This window comes from Propithecus coquereli, unplaced genomic scaffold (assembly GCF_000956105.1).
Source record: "Propithecus coquereli isolate 6110/MARCELLA unplaced genomic scaffold, Pcoq_1.0 Scaffold110, whole genome shotgun sequence".
NCBI lineage: Eukaryota > Metazoa > Chordata > Mammalia > Primates > Indriidae > Propithecus > Propithecus coquereli.
The window spans coordinates 5,832,322-5,847,852 of NW_012134970.1; the positions used below are offsets into that span (position 1 = coordinate 5,832,322).

Genomic DNA, 15,531 nt, shown 5'->3' on the forward strand with positions numbered 1-15,531 from the left:
AAATATTTTTGAGTGTGTGCAACTCAAGCTAATAAAATGAAATATTTGTAAGAGCCTTCCTTTTCTCAAGGTGTCTGTTATAATCCCCCTTGACAGCCATCACAGTTTTCACTTGAGGTAAGGTATCAACATATTTAGTTTGATTCTGATGGGCTTTATTATTTTTTTCCTTTTTTTATTGTAATAGAATTGGGGGGTACAAGTTGAATTCCATTACATGTGTGTATTGTATAGTGGTAAAATCTGGGCTTTTTTATCCATCACCTGAATGAACACCACAGGTAATTTTTCATCCCTTACCCTCTCCCACCATCCCTTCTTTTGGGTCTCCAATGTCCATTATACCACTTTGTGTGTCCTTGCTTAGCCATAGTTTAGCTCCCACTTTTAAGTGAAAACATGAAGCATTTATTTTTCTGCTTCTGAATTACTTCACTGAGGATAACGGCCTCTGGTTCCAACCAAGTTGCTGCACAAGACATTATTTTATTCTTTCTTATGGCTGTGTAGTACTCCATAGTATAATATACCACATCTTTGTTATCCATTCATCAGTTGATTCCATATCTTCGCAATTGTGAATTGTGCTGTGATAAACATACAAGGACAGGTACCTTTTGGATATAATGATTTCATTTCTCTTAGGTAGATATCCAGTAGTGGAATTACAGGTAGATCTACTTTTAGTTCTTTGCGAAATCTCCATACTGATCTCCATAGAGGTTGTACTGATTTACATTCCCACCAACAGTGTATAAGTGTTCCCTTTTCACTGCATCCACACTTTTAAATTGTTTGACTTTTTAATAATGGCCATTCTAATTGGAATAGGTTGGTATCTTATTGTGGTTTTACTTTGCATTTCTCTGATGATTAGTAATGTTGAACATTTTTTCATATGTTTATTAGCCATTCGTGTATCTTCTTTTTGAAAAATGCCTATTCACATCATTTGCCCATTTTTAATGGGGTTGTTTTTTTTTCTTGTTTCTTTTTTTTTTTTTTTTTTCTTGTTTGAGTTCCTTGTAGATTCTGGATATTAGTCCTTTGTCATACACATAGTTTGCAAATATTTTCTCCCATTCTGTAGGTTGTCCATTAACTGTTTTGGTTATTTCTTTTGTTGTGCAGAAACTTTTTCACTTAATTAAATATCATTTGTCTATTTTTGGTTTTGTTGCATTTGCTTTTGGGGTCTTAGTCATAAATTCTTTGTCTAGGACAATGATATGGGCTGTAAATATTGCTAATATATTGAAGATTACAGATAACATTTTTAAAACAATTTAGCTTAGTTTTTTGATAATGTACCAAGATTTTAGAAATCAGGGACATTTTGAATTTTGATTTTCTTGGATCTCAAGAACTCTGGAAGGGCAAAGGATATGGAGGGTGTGCCTTGCCAGCTGCCATGCACAGTACAGTTCAATAGTCATCATCACACGGTCAGTGAGAACAACTGTAGTCATCTGAGGTTTATTAGCCAAAGCAGCAGGAAGGATCAAGGTTAGAATGTAGCACCACTTTATAGCTTTAGAAAAGACACTCAAATGTTCTACTCCACTGATGCTCAAAATAGAGCCACAGAATAGGCAAATAGACAGGAAATGTTGTAAGGAAGCTGGAGTTTTAAAGATAAGGTATTTGTCCAAGGTCACGAAGCTAGTGAGAGGCAAAGATATGATTCTTAATCTCAGATTCTGTTCACAGAAAATGAAAAAGAAAATATAATGACATGAGACTCTTTGGGACTAACTCCTAGGACTTCTTACCCTAAGTGGTCTTTTCCATCCCATAACCCTAACTCATCAAATACATATGGATTATTCCCAATGCATAACTCCCTTCCAGACCTTTCTTAGGAGCACTGCACATACATGTCCTTCTGCAGATGCAACATCACCACATGAATGCCTAGAAAGCCAATCAATCCTAGCAGAACTCTTTATTCCATATCCCCACCTCCCACAAAATTTGTTCCTCCCAGGGTTCCCCATCTCAGTAAGTGATACGCTATTGCTCAACCCAGGTGCAGGAGTCATTTTAATTTCTACCTTTCCTCTACTCCAGCATTCCACATCCAAGGCATGAGCAAGTCAGATAGATTCCTCTTCCAAAATACTGTATCTCTCAATGCCATTACCCTCCCCACCAACACTCCACCACTCAAGTCTGTGCATTTGTACACGCAAGAAACCGGCTCTCAAGTATGAGATAAGTCAAATAGACAAGATGCTTCTAAAATAAAATGAGCCTATTGATATGTAATTATGTCACATTTAGGTCAGATTTATTTACAAAGACCCTGAGATTTTTTAACAACTGGAGCAACTAGAGCTGGATAAACAAATAGCTGTACATAGTCTTCCTCTCTTCATGGCTGCCTCAAAGGCAGGCCTACCAAACTGCACAGTCAATTTCCTACATCTACACAAATTTATATTATTCTATTTAGTTTTTCATTGATTCTCTCCAAACCAGTCATCATTATTTTATTTCAGTTCTACTTAAATTCATTTGTCCTTTAAGACATAATACTGAGTGATTTAATATATACATACTACAGAAATGGAAATGATGCTGTAAATCAAGCATCTGAAAACTTTTTTCTGTAAAGGACTTGATAATATTTCAGGCTTTGAGGGCTACACACTGTTACAAACCTTTTTTTTTAAGATTATCTTTTTTAAATTTCAGAATATTATGGGGATACTAACATTTTGGTTACGTGAATTGCTTTAGTACAATTTGAGTCAAAGTTATAAGTGTGTCCATCATGCAGAGAGTGTTCATTGTACCCATTAGGAATGAACTGATCACTCCCCTCCTTCCCCTTCCCACTTGTATGAATTCCATTGAATTTTACTACTATATGTGCACATGACTGTTGATCAGTCAGTTCCAATAGTGAATACATGTGGTATTTATTTTTCCATTCTTACGAGACTTAATTTAGAAGGTTGGTCTCCAGTTCTATCCAGGTTGTTACAAAAGATATTAGTTCACCATTTTCTATGGATGAGTAGTACTCCATTGTATACATATACCATATTTTATTAATCCACTCATGTACTGATGGGCACTTCGGCTATTTCTACATCTTTGCAATTGTGAATTGTGTTGCTATAAACATTCAAGTGCAAGTGCCTCTCTTATAAAATGTCTTTTTTCCTTTCGGTAAATAACCAGTAGTGGGATTGCTGGATCAAATGGTAGGTCTACTTTTAGTTCTTGTACAATGAGAATGGGGCCCCAATCCCTTCTGGTTTGTAAGGTTTCAGTTGAGAAGTCTACAGTTAGTCTGATGGGTCTTCCTTTGTAAGTTACCTGATGTTTTTGCCTTACAGCTAGAAGGAATGCTTCTTTCATGTTTACTTTGGCCAGTCTGATTACTATGTGTCATGTTGATCACCTCTTCATGATAAATCTCCCAGGGGCCCTTTGAATTTCTTGTACCTGGATATCTAGATTTCTAGCAAGGCCAGGGAAATTTTTCTCAATGATTTCCTCAAATAGGTTTTCCAAACCTTGTGTATTTTCTTTTTTGTCCTCAGGGATGCCTATGATTCTTATGTTCGTCCTCTTTATGCAATCCCATGTTTCTTTTAGGTTTTGTTTGTTCCTCTTATTTCTCGGTTCTTTCTCTTTGACTGACTTGTTTACATCATAGGTGTTGTCTTCAAGCTCTGAGATTTTTTCTTCTGGCTGATCTAGCCAATTCCTAAGGCTTTCCACTGTGTCTCGTATTTCCTTAAGTGAATTTTTCATTTCCAGAATTTTTGTGTTTTTTTAATAATTCGCGTTCCTTAGTAAATTTTTCATTCATTTCCCACATTGTTTTTGTGTTTTTTTTCATGTTGGGTTTCTATTTTCTCTTGTATTTCATTGAGCTTCCTTACAATCCATATTCAAAATTTCTTATCTGTCATTTCATTCCTTTCCTTTTGCTTGGTATCCATTGATAAGGGGTTGTTTTCTTTCGGAGGTATCCTTTCACTCTGATTTTTCATGTTTCCGGAGTTCTTTCACTGATTCCTTCTCATCTGGCCTCTCGGTGAAGACCTGGGGGTAGTAGGCCTGACTTATAGGCCTGTCTCTGGGTCCCCGAAGATCAATCCCTGAGTGTGTCAGGGAGAGGAGGGCCAGTCCTGAGTTGCCTATGGGGTGTTATAGTGGGTTAGGTGTATCTCTCTGGTTATTCTGACCTGCTATCTTCACCTCTTCCCAACAGTGTGTAGTGAATAGGTCTCCCAGCTTAATCTCGGTGATGGTGGGTGGTACTTGTGAGTACGAATCAGCCACTCCCTGAGTGCTTGAGTTGGAGGTGCTCTGTTTAGCTATGGGGTTGTTCTCCCTGTATTGACTGATGTTTGCATGAAAGAGTCAGCTGCCAAGAGGGTCTTTTGTGCCCATGGTAAGCTCTGGTCCCCCAGGTGGGGCATATGAATGCCCCAAGCTTTAGAAGGAACCCTGTAGCTTCCAGGGGTTTGCTTGGTCACTACTCCTTGAGGTGGGGGTAGGAGCAAGACAAATTGTGGCTGGATTGCAAGAGCCAGAGAGACTTTGCAGGGCCTAGGTGGGTCGCAAAGGTTGCTTACCTGGCCCCAAGGGGATCTGCCAGGATGAAGTTCAGGGCAATCTCTCCAAGCCCAGTAGGCTGTTCCCGAGAAAGCGGCCTAATCTCTTGAGATCTAAGGCTTTGGGCCAGGATCTTTCCACTCTTGTCCACTAGCATAGTTTCTCTGTGGGGTGGGGTCGGCACCCTCCCTATTCACTCCCTGTAACTCCACGGCACTCTCCCATCACTGTCCAAGACCAGCTCTCAAACTACCCCTCAGTCCAATTTGTCTGATCCATTAACATGTATCTCTGCAGGACACTAGCAAGTAGGAGGAGCCCCAGTTGTGCATGCCTGTTCCACCACAAGACCACAGGGGGATAGAAGTAGGCCTATCTGACCATGGGGACCTCTGCCAGGGGCATGCTCCTGCCTGGGAGAGATGGCCACTCATACATTTCTTGGCTCAGGCTGCACTCCATAATGTAATGAGTAGGGGGAGAGCTCCTGTTCAGCTAGCACACCCAAGGCATTCAGTTGTCATGGGAACCAGGGGCTCTGTTAATTCACTCCAAATGCTACACCCCTATCCAGTATGGTGGCTCTCCAGCAGGGGTGGGGGATGGGTACACTCACAGAGCCCCGTTCCTCAGCTCCCCTCTACACTCTACCATTGGATATGTCCATGACAGCTTCCTTGCCATCCATGTCTGGGACTGATATCTCTCCCCTGTGGTCTCTTTGCACCACTCTCGTGATGGGAGGGATACCGGTTTTAGCTCACCTAAGCCACCAGTGCACGATCCCTTGAAACACCCGTGAGGAGGAAGCTCGCAAATTGCAGTGACCTGGCTCTCAGTGGTTGGCTCGGCCAGTAACACGCACCTGCCATGGAGACGTCGCAGCTGTTCCTGTGCTACTTGGTTCAGTGTATTCTCACGGTTGCAATGGGAGGAGGGGCTGCGGCTACCAGCCAGCCCAAGAGCTAAAATTACTCTCTTTAATGCCAAGATTGGAGGGGATGCAGAGGAGGAAGTGTCCAGGTGTAAGAGAGCCAGTACTCCAATCTCTCTTGGAAATCTCCTGAAAAGTGTGCCTTTTGAATACCCAAACTCCTGTAGATAATGGTTGACCCCACTATTCCTATGTAGCCACAGTGCCTGCGCTCATGGAGGGTGGAAATGCCTCCAAAATGTTCTATGTCCGATGCTCATTGAAGGTACCTAGGTGGGTGAGGAGAAGCCCCCCTTGCCCTTTCACTGGGTTCTAAGCCTCTCTGCGTTTGGACTGCGCCTGCCGTCTTCTCTTCTCTATCTTCTTCTCTCTCAGTTTTGTAGTTTTCTCGGTTGGGTCTCCAGATATCTCTGTTGTCTCTCCGTGTGATCCACCTGAGCTGCAACTGCTCTCCACTTTCCTCAGACCAATATTCTACCTTCCAGCTGGGATGATCCAAAAAGCTGTCTCTCTAGTCAGCCATCTTGGCTCCCCTCCTCACAATATTTTTTTTTTCTTTTTGAACAACCCTTTGAAACTATAAAAACATTCTTAGCTCTTAGGCAGTACAAAACCAAGCCACAGGCTGTATTTTGTCAACCTTTGCTGTAAATAATAATAATTATGAACTAATGGCATAGAGGAAAAATACCGTTATATACAACATGACTCAGCCTTTCATTTAAAACAAATCACACTAGTTCAAAAGGCTTCTGTCTACTGATCTCCTGAAGTAGGCACTAAAATTAGGAAAGTTCTGTATTAGAGAAGGGTGAGGAATATGCCCTAACTATTTTTCATGAGGCAAAAAATTCTGCCCAGATATTTCTTCTCCCCTGCCTAGGTGGGCAAAGATAAAAGATGCTCAATAAGAACTAATGAAGCATCACTTATAATGTGCATATTTACAATGACATTTTAAAGCCTACATTTATATAGTACAGGTTGATAAAACACAAATTTGTGAAGCCTCAAAAATTACATAGATACAAAGTCAAAAAGCCAAAAATAGCTAGAATAAAATTTACCAATCCATCAAAAAAAAGGAGGATATATTATTAAAATGACTTTCTTTTTGGATTTCTGCACTAACAATAAGAAATAGCACCAAAATTTTGTGAGGATAATGGCATACAAATGATTTGCTGTAATTGGCATTTCTACCCTCTAATGCAAAGAAGTCCATTGTACCTGAGATAATGGAACTCTCTCACATAGCTGCAGCATTGTTACCAAGCAACAAGATATAAAATGTCAAGATTAGCACTTTGTTTAATATATTTTTATCATCAATAAACCGTATTTCTATTCTGCTATTCTTTTGGGTGTATTATGGTCATTAGGCTAAGAATTATGTTTAGTAATCTATAAGAGTATTCAAAAAACAAATGCATAAGTTAACACTGGGCATTCACCAAGTCCATATTTTTATTTTTACTGCCTCCTTGGTAGAAACAGAAAATATTAACATAACTTTAATTCTGTTAACTGAGGTTATTTTGCCAAACTATTCAACTACAATATGTCTTCATTAAATACATCTTCATTAGCATCTAAATATTTTCATATCAATCTAGCATTTCATGAACATTTAAGGAAATGAATGAGTTGTCTTTAAGTACTTCAATACTTTGAAGCAAGTAGAAACAATCAGTTCATTTAGTGTAGTTATGTTAGGATATTACCATCTTTTCTGTCAAAGCATTCTATACCTGGCTAAATTTGTAGCATAGGATTTACAGATATTTCTAAAAGCATGAATAAAATTGTATAACTGAAAAACCATAAGGAAAATAAATGTAAATTGAAGATATTACACAACTTAACAGGTCTAAAAATCAACGCTGTGAACAATATCCATCACTTACCACATCCATCTCAAAAGTGAACACTTAAGAAGGTATTCCACCTTAGGACCAAGGGTTCTCAAGGCTCATGGCAGGTTGGTGGGAGGAAGGTATTCCTTCTTTTCATGTTGTATCAAATAGCTCTCTTCCCTTTTTTCTTTGTTGTTAAAGAACTTGTGTCAAGTGTTCAACTCAACTGGCCCATGTGGGTAGATTGAAGAGTTTTGGGATAAACTGGTTTTTGCTGACCTCATTCTGTTAGAGAGTTTTATCAGGTAAATACTACATTTAGCATACTAAGCTTCACCCAGTGAATGTCAAATTTGACATTTCAGCCAAGTTCTCATAAATATCATGTCTCCACATGTCAATCAGAGATGTCTGTGTGAATGAATCACACACAGGCATGAGCAATAGTTGCCTAGGTATGGATGTGTATGTTTGAAACTGGATCTGTCAAATGAAGTTTTTCAACATGGTTTGAAGTATTTGTCTTATATGGCTAGAAGCTTCATTTTTTAGCTATTTATACCAGGTTTTTTTCTTTTTACTGCCTCTTAAAAAAATTATGAGTTCTACTGATTTTGAAATGTATATCATAAGCCATTAGCAATATAAAGATTAAGAATAAAAGAAACGTAAGAGGAAAGAAATTATGTTTATCCCTTAGGCATTTTCAATTTCTCTAAAGCAGTAAGCAAGAAAGCCAAAGTCTCTAAAACACCGATACAATAATTGGCCTGCTTAATGAAGATTAAATGTTCACGGGATCCACTGAAGTGATTAAGTCACCTGGTTAAAATCCACTATGTTCCCACCTTCTATTGTAAAGTGAAATAACAACCAGTTTGATCATTTCTGCTAAGATAATTCATCAGACAGTATCAACACAAAGTTCTGCAAACAAGGCCAGAGTGTCACAAATGCCAGGAGACTCCAACCTCAAAATCACATTCTCCATTCACCTCAGAGTTTTAATGTCATATTTAGGCTTAATCATCTCCTGGGAACCATTATAAAACGCACTAAAAATAGAAATCGTATTTCACATAGCCTTGAAGAGAATATTGCCATTACTCTCAAGAAAGCTACTATCACGTAAGCCTCCTCAGCCTATGACCTTGCACTTTAGAGAGGAGAGTGCCACTCTTATATTCCAAACCCACCACGGCCGCTCTGCCTCGGGCCTCTACACGCGCTACTCCTTCCGCCACGCTCCCGCTCAGCTGCAAATCTAGTTTCCTCACTTTCTTGAGGTCTTTACTCAGAACTCATTTCACTGAGGGCTTTTACAGACGACCCTATCTAAAATTTCAATTCCCTTTTCCTGACATTTCATGTCCCTTTTCGTGATTTTTTTCTCCTTAACATTTAGCAATATCTGATGTGGTATCAAGATACACCATCAGAACATCTGAGGGCAAGGATTTTTCTGCTCTGCTGCTGTATCTCCAGAACCTAGAAAAGTGCCTGGTACACTAGAACTTCTGATATCAGCGAACTTTCCTTAAAATGTCATTGCAATTTACCTGGTGCTTGTTTCAAAATAATACAGGAGGAGGGAGACGGAGAGGACACGGGGATGTGGGTGGGGTAGGAGTGACCATGGTTTGAAAGTCATTGGAGCCGGGTTCTCTGCTTACTGTTGTGTATGTTCATCATCCTCCATAATAAACATTAAAAACAAAAATCTGTACTATCAGTTGCAGTGTAATCTTCACCTTTATTCATCCACCAACCAGAAACAACACATCTGCTTGGCAGGATGGAAGATGTACCCTCTGGTTAATCTTTTCCTCTGATTAATCTCCTAAGAGGAAATGTCATGTGCCAGACAGTGGTAGAGAACACAGAAGTCACAGTTCCCAAAGCCTGGCTCTTAGGATTTCACTTCGGAAAATAATTTTCCATATGTCTATACCTTACAATCCAGATTTTTTTTTTAAAGCAAGAGACTGATAAACACAATATTCCTGATAGTGGTTATCTTTGGTGGGGAGGCAGATGGAAGGAAATGAGCATGAGTAACCCTCTAATTCTTATATCAGGTGGGTTCACAGGTGTTCCATTTATTACAATGCTTCATAAACCACAGGGGCTACATGTAAATAATATTTGTGTGCATCAAACACCATATAATCTAGCCAATTCTTTCATAGGCAAGTCCATAAATATACCATAGTATAAATATAATAATTTTATTTAAGTCATGATAATAAATATACTTATTTTAACTGAATGTAGAAATTAGCTAAAATAGCTGAAGGGACCTTGTATAAACTTTTGCTGTCTTAAAGCACCAGTCATGGCACAAGCCTGACAGCACAAAGAAAACCAAACCAGCCAGGTTATTTCAGTCGCAGGCAGCCGCAACAGCCTTCAGTTGGCTGAGTCAGACGACCTTTCCTGACAGCACATGCGTGCCAGGCTGCTTGCAGGAGACAAAGCATCAACAGTCTCCTGAGTGAAGCACTCTCATTCCACCCCCTAGGTTTTCTATCATAAGCTCCTTCCCAAAAAGAAAAAAAAAAAAAAATAAGTAGAAACAGGCCACTTCCCAAAGAGACCCAGGGTGGTGGGATGCGTACACAGGAGACTGGCAGAGGGCCTCATGGGCAGCTGAGAGGCTGATGAGACAACAAGACTCCTCCAGAGAAAGAGTCAACAGTCTTCACTGCTCCTTGTCATATACATGTAACTCAACGCCCAAGAGTCATTCCCTGGCGGGTTCTGCACTTAAACTTGCAAAGCTTATCAGGGGAAGACTTCACCCACTCAAAGAGAGAGAGGTCCAGAAATAACACTGTCTGGGCTAAAAAGAGAAACATCTTTCTGGCATGTGTGCCAACATGTGCACCCCCATGTACTATTTTTCCTAAGCAACTACCCAGTTCCATAAGATGGGGAGAAAGATACAGCCAGCATTGACTATGTCTCAACTTTGTGGAGAAACACGAAAATGGCTGCAAGTTTCAAGAAATACGAATGTAATAGTTACAGTGGTTTTATTAAAACTGACATAATAGATCACCTCTTTGGTTTTATACAACTCATAAGTTTGCATAGAACACATCCGAGAGGAAAAACTTTTCCAAAAAAGACTAATGTTCCTCCTTTACAGAGACTAGAAATAATTAATGTCAAGAGCAAATGTGATTTTCTCTTCATAATCCAAGACAAACATACTGCTTTATTTCTTGACATAAAACACTTGTTGTAAATTAATTACTACATAATTAAAGAAGAAATGGGAAAAAAGCAACAGGTAGCTTGGACGTTCCTTTGCCACCCTTATTTTAAATTAAAAAAAAAATTAAGATGCTTAAGGGAATTATCATTGATATTTTAGACATTTATCATTCTATCCACCTTAAAACCCAAGTTTTAAAACTCAAGTAAACAAGAAGAAAGGTCGAAAGCATGCAGCGCTGTGGAGCAGGAAGATGCTGGCCTGGAGCTTCAGAAGACAGGCTCTTACCCAGATTCAACAACTGAAAAGTCCTCCATTCCCTTATCTCTAAGGGAAAGAAAATGAGCTGAAGAGTTCTAAAAAATATAGTCTTTGTCTAAAATATAGGATGTAGTTACTGTTATAGTACCCACTGCTGAAGATATTACAGCCCTAGAACAGACATCCAGTCATCACGTTTAGGGAAATATGTGAAAAGCTACAAGGATCAAAGAGGCTATACAACAGAATGAAAAGAATCCAAGAGAAAAACTGAATGAATCCATAGGGCTATTGATCACAGGATGATGCTTTTCTCAAAGCCATCTCTAAGGTCGATGATACTAGAAGAAGAAAAGACTACAATCAGAATAACTGGCAAGAAAAGCCCTGGATAGAAGAATAAGTTGAGCAAAAAATTTCCTTATCTGCTTGATGCTAATAGGATTGAAATGAACTACCTCTGGAGGTTCAACATCTTTCAAGAATTTGAAATGTCATCATTTATACATGATATGGAAACATTTCATGACAATGGAAAAAAGCAGACACCCTGGATCAGTTTTTCTGTGGTTCCATCCTTGTTCTACCTAGCTGTGTGACATCAGGTATATCCCTTAACCTCTCTCTGCTTTACAGTCCTCATCTGAAAAATAAGGATAATTATGGTTCTTTGCAGGACTATTGTGAGAATTAAAAAATTATAATGCACATAAAGAATATGGCATTATCATACATAATAAATGCTTGATTCATGGTGGCTATTATTATTAATATTTAGCATGCAGAAGAATATGCAGATAACTTAATAATCTCTGAAGATTTTTCTTAAATGCTACATTTCAGAGACCAGCTCATAATCATTCATCCCACCAGGACTACCATAAAATAAAGCAAGATAGGGCTAGAAAAGAGAAGAATCACAGAACCCTGGAGGCCAATGCAGGAAATGGCATGCATAGAGCACAGCACAGAACAAGGGAGCCAGACGGCCAAGGTACTCACTAGACTCAGAATAATACAAAAGCCACAAAGTCAAAACAGAGTTTTCATATCAGAAAATGCCCAATCTAGGCACCATCCCCAATTCCAAATTATTTTCCACTTTTGAGAGCACAATTCTTAGAACTCAATCTATGGGTATGTGGAACCCTCTACTATGATCATACAAAGTGGGTAGACTTCCAATAATCCTATTGTCTAAACAGCTGTTTTGCTCATGTTGCTAAACTAGAATGACATACAGATTTCTTCTCGATCCTTCTAATCCAACTTTGTACAGTAAAACTTCCTGAAATGATAATATTCTATGTCTGTGCAGAGCAACACAGTAGTCATTAATCACACGTAGCTAGTAAGGGCTTGAAATGAGACTAGCACAACTGAGAAATTGAATTTGCGTTTTATTTAATTTTAATTAATTTAAATTTTAAAAGTCACATGTGGCTAGTGGCTCCCACACTGGAGAGTGCAGTCAGTTGGGAGTGGCTATCTGCAGCACTGTATTGAAAGGGATCCTAATGTGCTGCTTCTGGGCCTACCAGGAAAGAGTTCTGTGATAGATCAGAGATTTCTGTTCCAGGACAGAGAAGGGCAGCCTTTATTATTAATAGATTTGCAGGCTCAGTTAGAGGATTTGCTTCCCCCTTATGCCAAAAGGAGCCTCTCTTTTCTAATATCTACGATTCTGGACATTACAAGGTCATTTTCTGCTCCTATAAAAAGTAAGTTTGGCTGAAAAGAATTAGACTGTAGTAGGAAAAAAAATTTAAAAGAACTTCACCCAGGATAATGCATAAGGCCCTTCTGTACTCAGGGAATAAATATTGGTTTCTGGTAGTTTTACAGAAGTACATAAAATCAGTAGTGCTGAACTATTGATTATCTTCAGCTATGTTATAGGCCTTTCTTCACTAATGCTACAGATGTGTGCCATGGACATGTCATGAAGATGATTCAATAAATAAAAAACAGATCACAAAGAATAAACCATATTACCCATTTTAAATGCACAAAATACACTAAAGTAATTGCAAAAGAAACCACCATGCCTAGGTCAAAAGTACCACATCCCTCAGCACTTTCAAAATAATACACTTTACAAGAGCAGAACAGAACTCTAACATTCGATTGTTTCAAAAACACACTGTACTGCCTCCACGAAACAGTATCTTGGTATGACGAATCAAAAGATGCCACGTACAACATATGAAAAATCGGGAATATATAATCTCATTACCAGATCACAAAAGGGGCGCATCCTATAAAGCACTCCTGAGGGAAAGCTACCTCAAACTCCCATTAAAATTTGGCTCCAAGATGATCCTCAAAGCCTCAACTCGAGAATCATTTGAAGTCTTCTTTGAGGTTCAAATATGCATAACCAAAATGGCAGGGTTTTTGTATAAGCACCTATTTCCACCCCAGAGCCCTAACCCTAGGAAGGCTCCAGAATTATTCAAGCCTCTCCCAAACACTGAGATGCCCAAAGGACAGTCAGTTAGTGCCTGAATTCAACAGCTCCGAATGCAACATCAAAGCAATTATTTGTACTACTCTCCTCCATTAAAGAATTCAGTATCTACCACAGGAAAATAATGAACTTCTCCTGACAGAATTTATTATTTTCCTAGTACTCTATATACATAAATTCAACTTTGGATTTCACCCAAGAAGGTCTATATCATTCAAGGACCAAAGGACTTTTATAAGCTGGTCCCATGGCTTGATTAACAGAGACAGCATTGCAGAGAGACCCTAGCTAACCAGAAAACCAGCACTGCAGCAAAATTTCAATCATTATATATTTAAATAGAATCACTCTATTTCCGAAACAAAAAAAACAGTCATTGTTTGCTCTCCGGAAAACAAATGAACTGTTGTGCTTTTTCTTGAATATATGATATCGAGTTAAAAAATTAACACCAGGAATTCAGAAATAAGCTCTTCTCTTACCTCCACCACTGTTGTTGCTGCAGCTTTGCACATCGGCAAGTTGAAATTCCTCGCGCTTTTCCTGCATTAGGGGTGGGGAGATAAGAAGTGGAGAAAGACAACAAAAATAAGCACCTCTTTCAGCTTTAAAATTGTATAGATTAGAATAAATTGTACAGATTAAAATAATTTCTATGAACTAAGAATCTAAGAATCTTCGTGAAAAGAGCATATCATAGTTTCCATTAGTGAAGTTTTACAACTATCTCATAAAGTAAAAAAAAATCATAGCCACTTCATTCAATTTATATAGGTTTCTTTTTTTTAAACAGGGTTGAGGAAAGAGGAACTATTTTTCATGTTCAATATATACATAAAAAATGGATATTAATAAATCTATCCCACCTGAAGTGAGTTTCCCTTAATCTTTTAACTGATATACTACTTTGTTTCTATGGTTAAATATTTCACTCAACAACTTGCTCTCATTAAAATATTAAGAAAGGAAAAGTAGCAAGGGCTTCACATGAAAAGGTATAGAAATTACATTCTCTATTAAAGAGAGGCCTATTGCTGAAATTAAATGAAACATTCCTTGGTAATTTGTGAGTCACCTATAAAGATCATTCTGGAGAACCATTTTCTGATGAAATTTTTGAAAGTACAACACCCACATCAGACCCTGAGGTGTAAAACTTTCAAGAAGGTGGCAATTTTGCTGATGATTTTACATCCCGGAATTACTCAATACACTTGCGCTAACCATAAAAATTAAAATGTATTTTTGTTTCTGGGAGTATATGCTCATAGAAGAATTTCTTTGGTAGAAGGATGTAAGTCACAGCTATGTCTTACCAGCTCTTTTAGGCCACCAATATTTCCTTTGCTTGGATTCAAGGATGGGTACAAGGATAGGAGTGTCCTTGAAAAAGAAGCCCTTACGAACTTTCACAGTTGCTGGGTTGGATTCCACCAGATGTCCAGGCACCAAAACCTCCAAGGACAGAGTGTCAGAGGCAAAGGACTCCCAGGCTCCCCCACTGTAACAACACCCTAGATAGACTCTGTACCAGCTGTCCCACTCAACACAAAGGTAGTCCTCGGTCCCTTGAGCATTGGTAATGAGAGCTTTCATTTCATACCAGAGTTCAATAACCACCAGCATAAAGCTGGTGCTTAGAATAGCCCTTCTTGGGAGGCTGAGGCAGGAGGATCGCTTGAGCCCAGGAATTTAAGGTTGCTGTGAGCTAAGCTGATGCCACAGCATTCTAGCCTGGGCAACAGAGTGAGACTCTGTTTCAAAAAAAAAAAAAAAATAGCCCTTGTGCATTCTTTAGATACTGGAGCCAGGCAGTGGAGCACAGGAGGAACTCGTGGAAATATTTTAAATAATTAATTTCCATTTGATAGTATATAATTTCATTAATCTCTTTTAAAAAGCAACTAAGCATTTGCAAACATTACAGAAAGAGATAATGTAAAATGTCTTCTGTAATTACCAAAATTAGTTGTACTTTAAAAAACTGGCTAAATTCAAGAAATCAAATACAGTATTAATTTCACATAAGTCCTGCAGGAATAAACAAAAGCAATATAAGAGTGTCACTGAGAATTTCATTGTGATTACATCAAAGGTGCATTTGCTAAAGATTAAAAAATTGCTAATTAAACGCAGCAAATGACAACATTATGGGAAGGAAAATGATTTCTATAACCTAATAGGTAAAGTCTTCAAGACCAAAAATTTTGGA

At 38.5% G+C, this 15,531-nt stretch overlaps 1 protein-coding gene across 1 annotated transcript in view; it reads right to left on the reverse strand.

Moving 5' to 3' along the window:
• OXCT1 (3-oxoacid CoA transferase 1) overlaps positions 1-15,531 on the reverse strand; it is a 143,876-nt gene that overhangs the window by 100,717 nt on the left and 27,628 nt on the right. Inside the window, exons 7-8 of the mRNA XM_012649601.1 lie at positions 13,772-13,862; positions 5,343-5,556 (exon numbers count right to left, since the gene is read on the reverse strand). Of these exons, the coding sequence (XP_012505055.1) occupies positions 5,343-5,556; positions 13,772-13,862 (305 nt within the window). The remainder of the gene's footprint in view (positions 1-5,342; positions 5,557-13,771; positions 13,863-15,531) is intronic.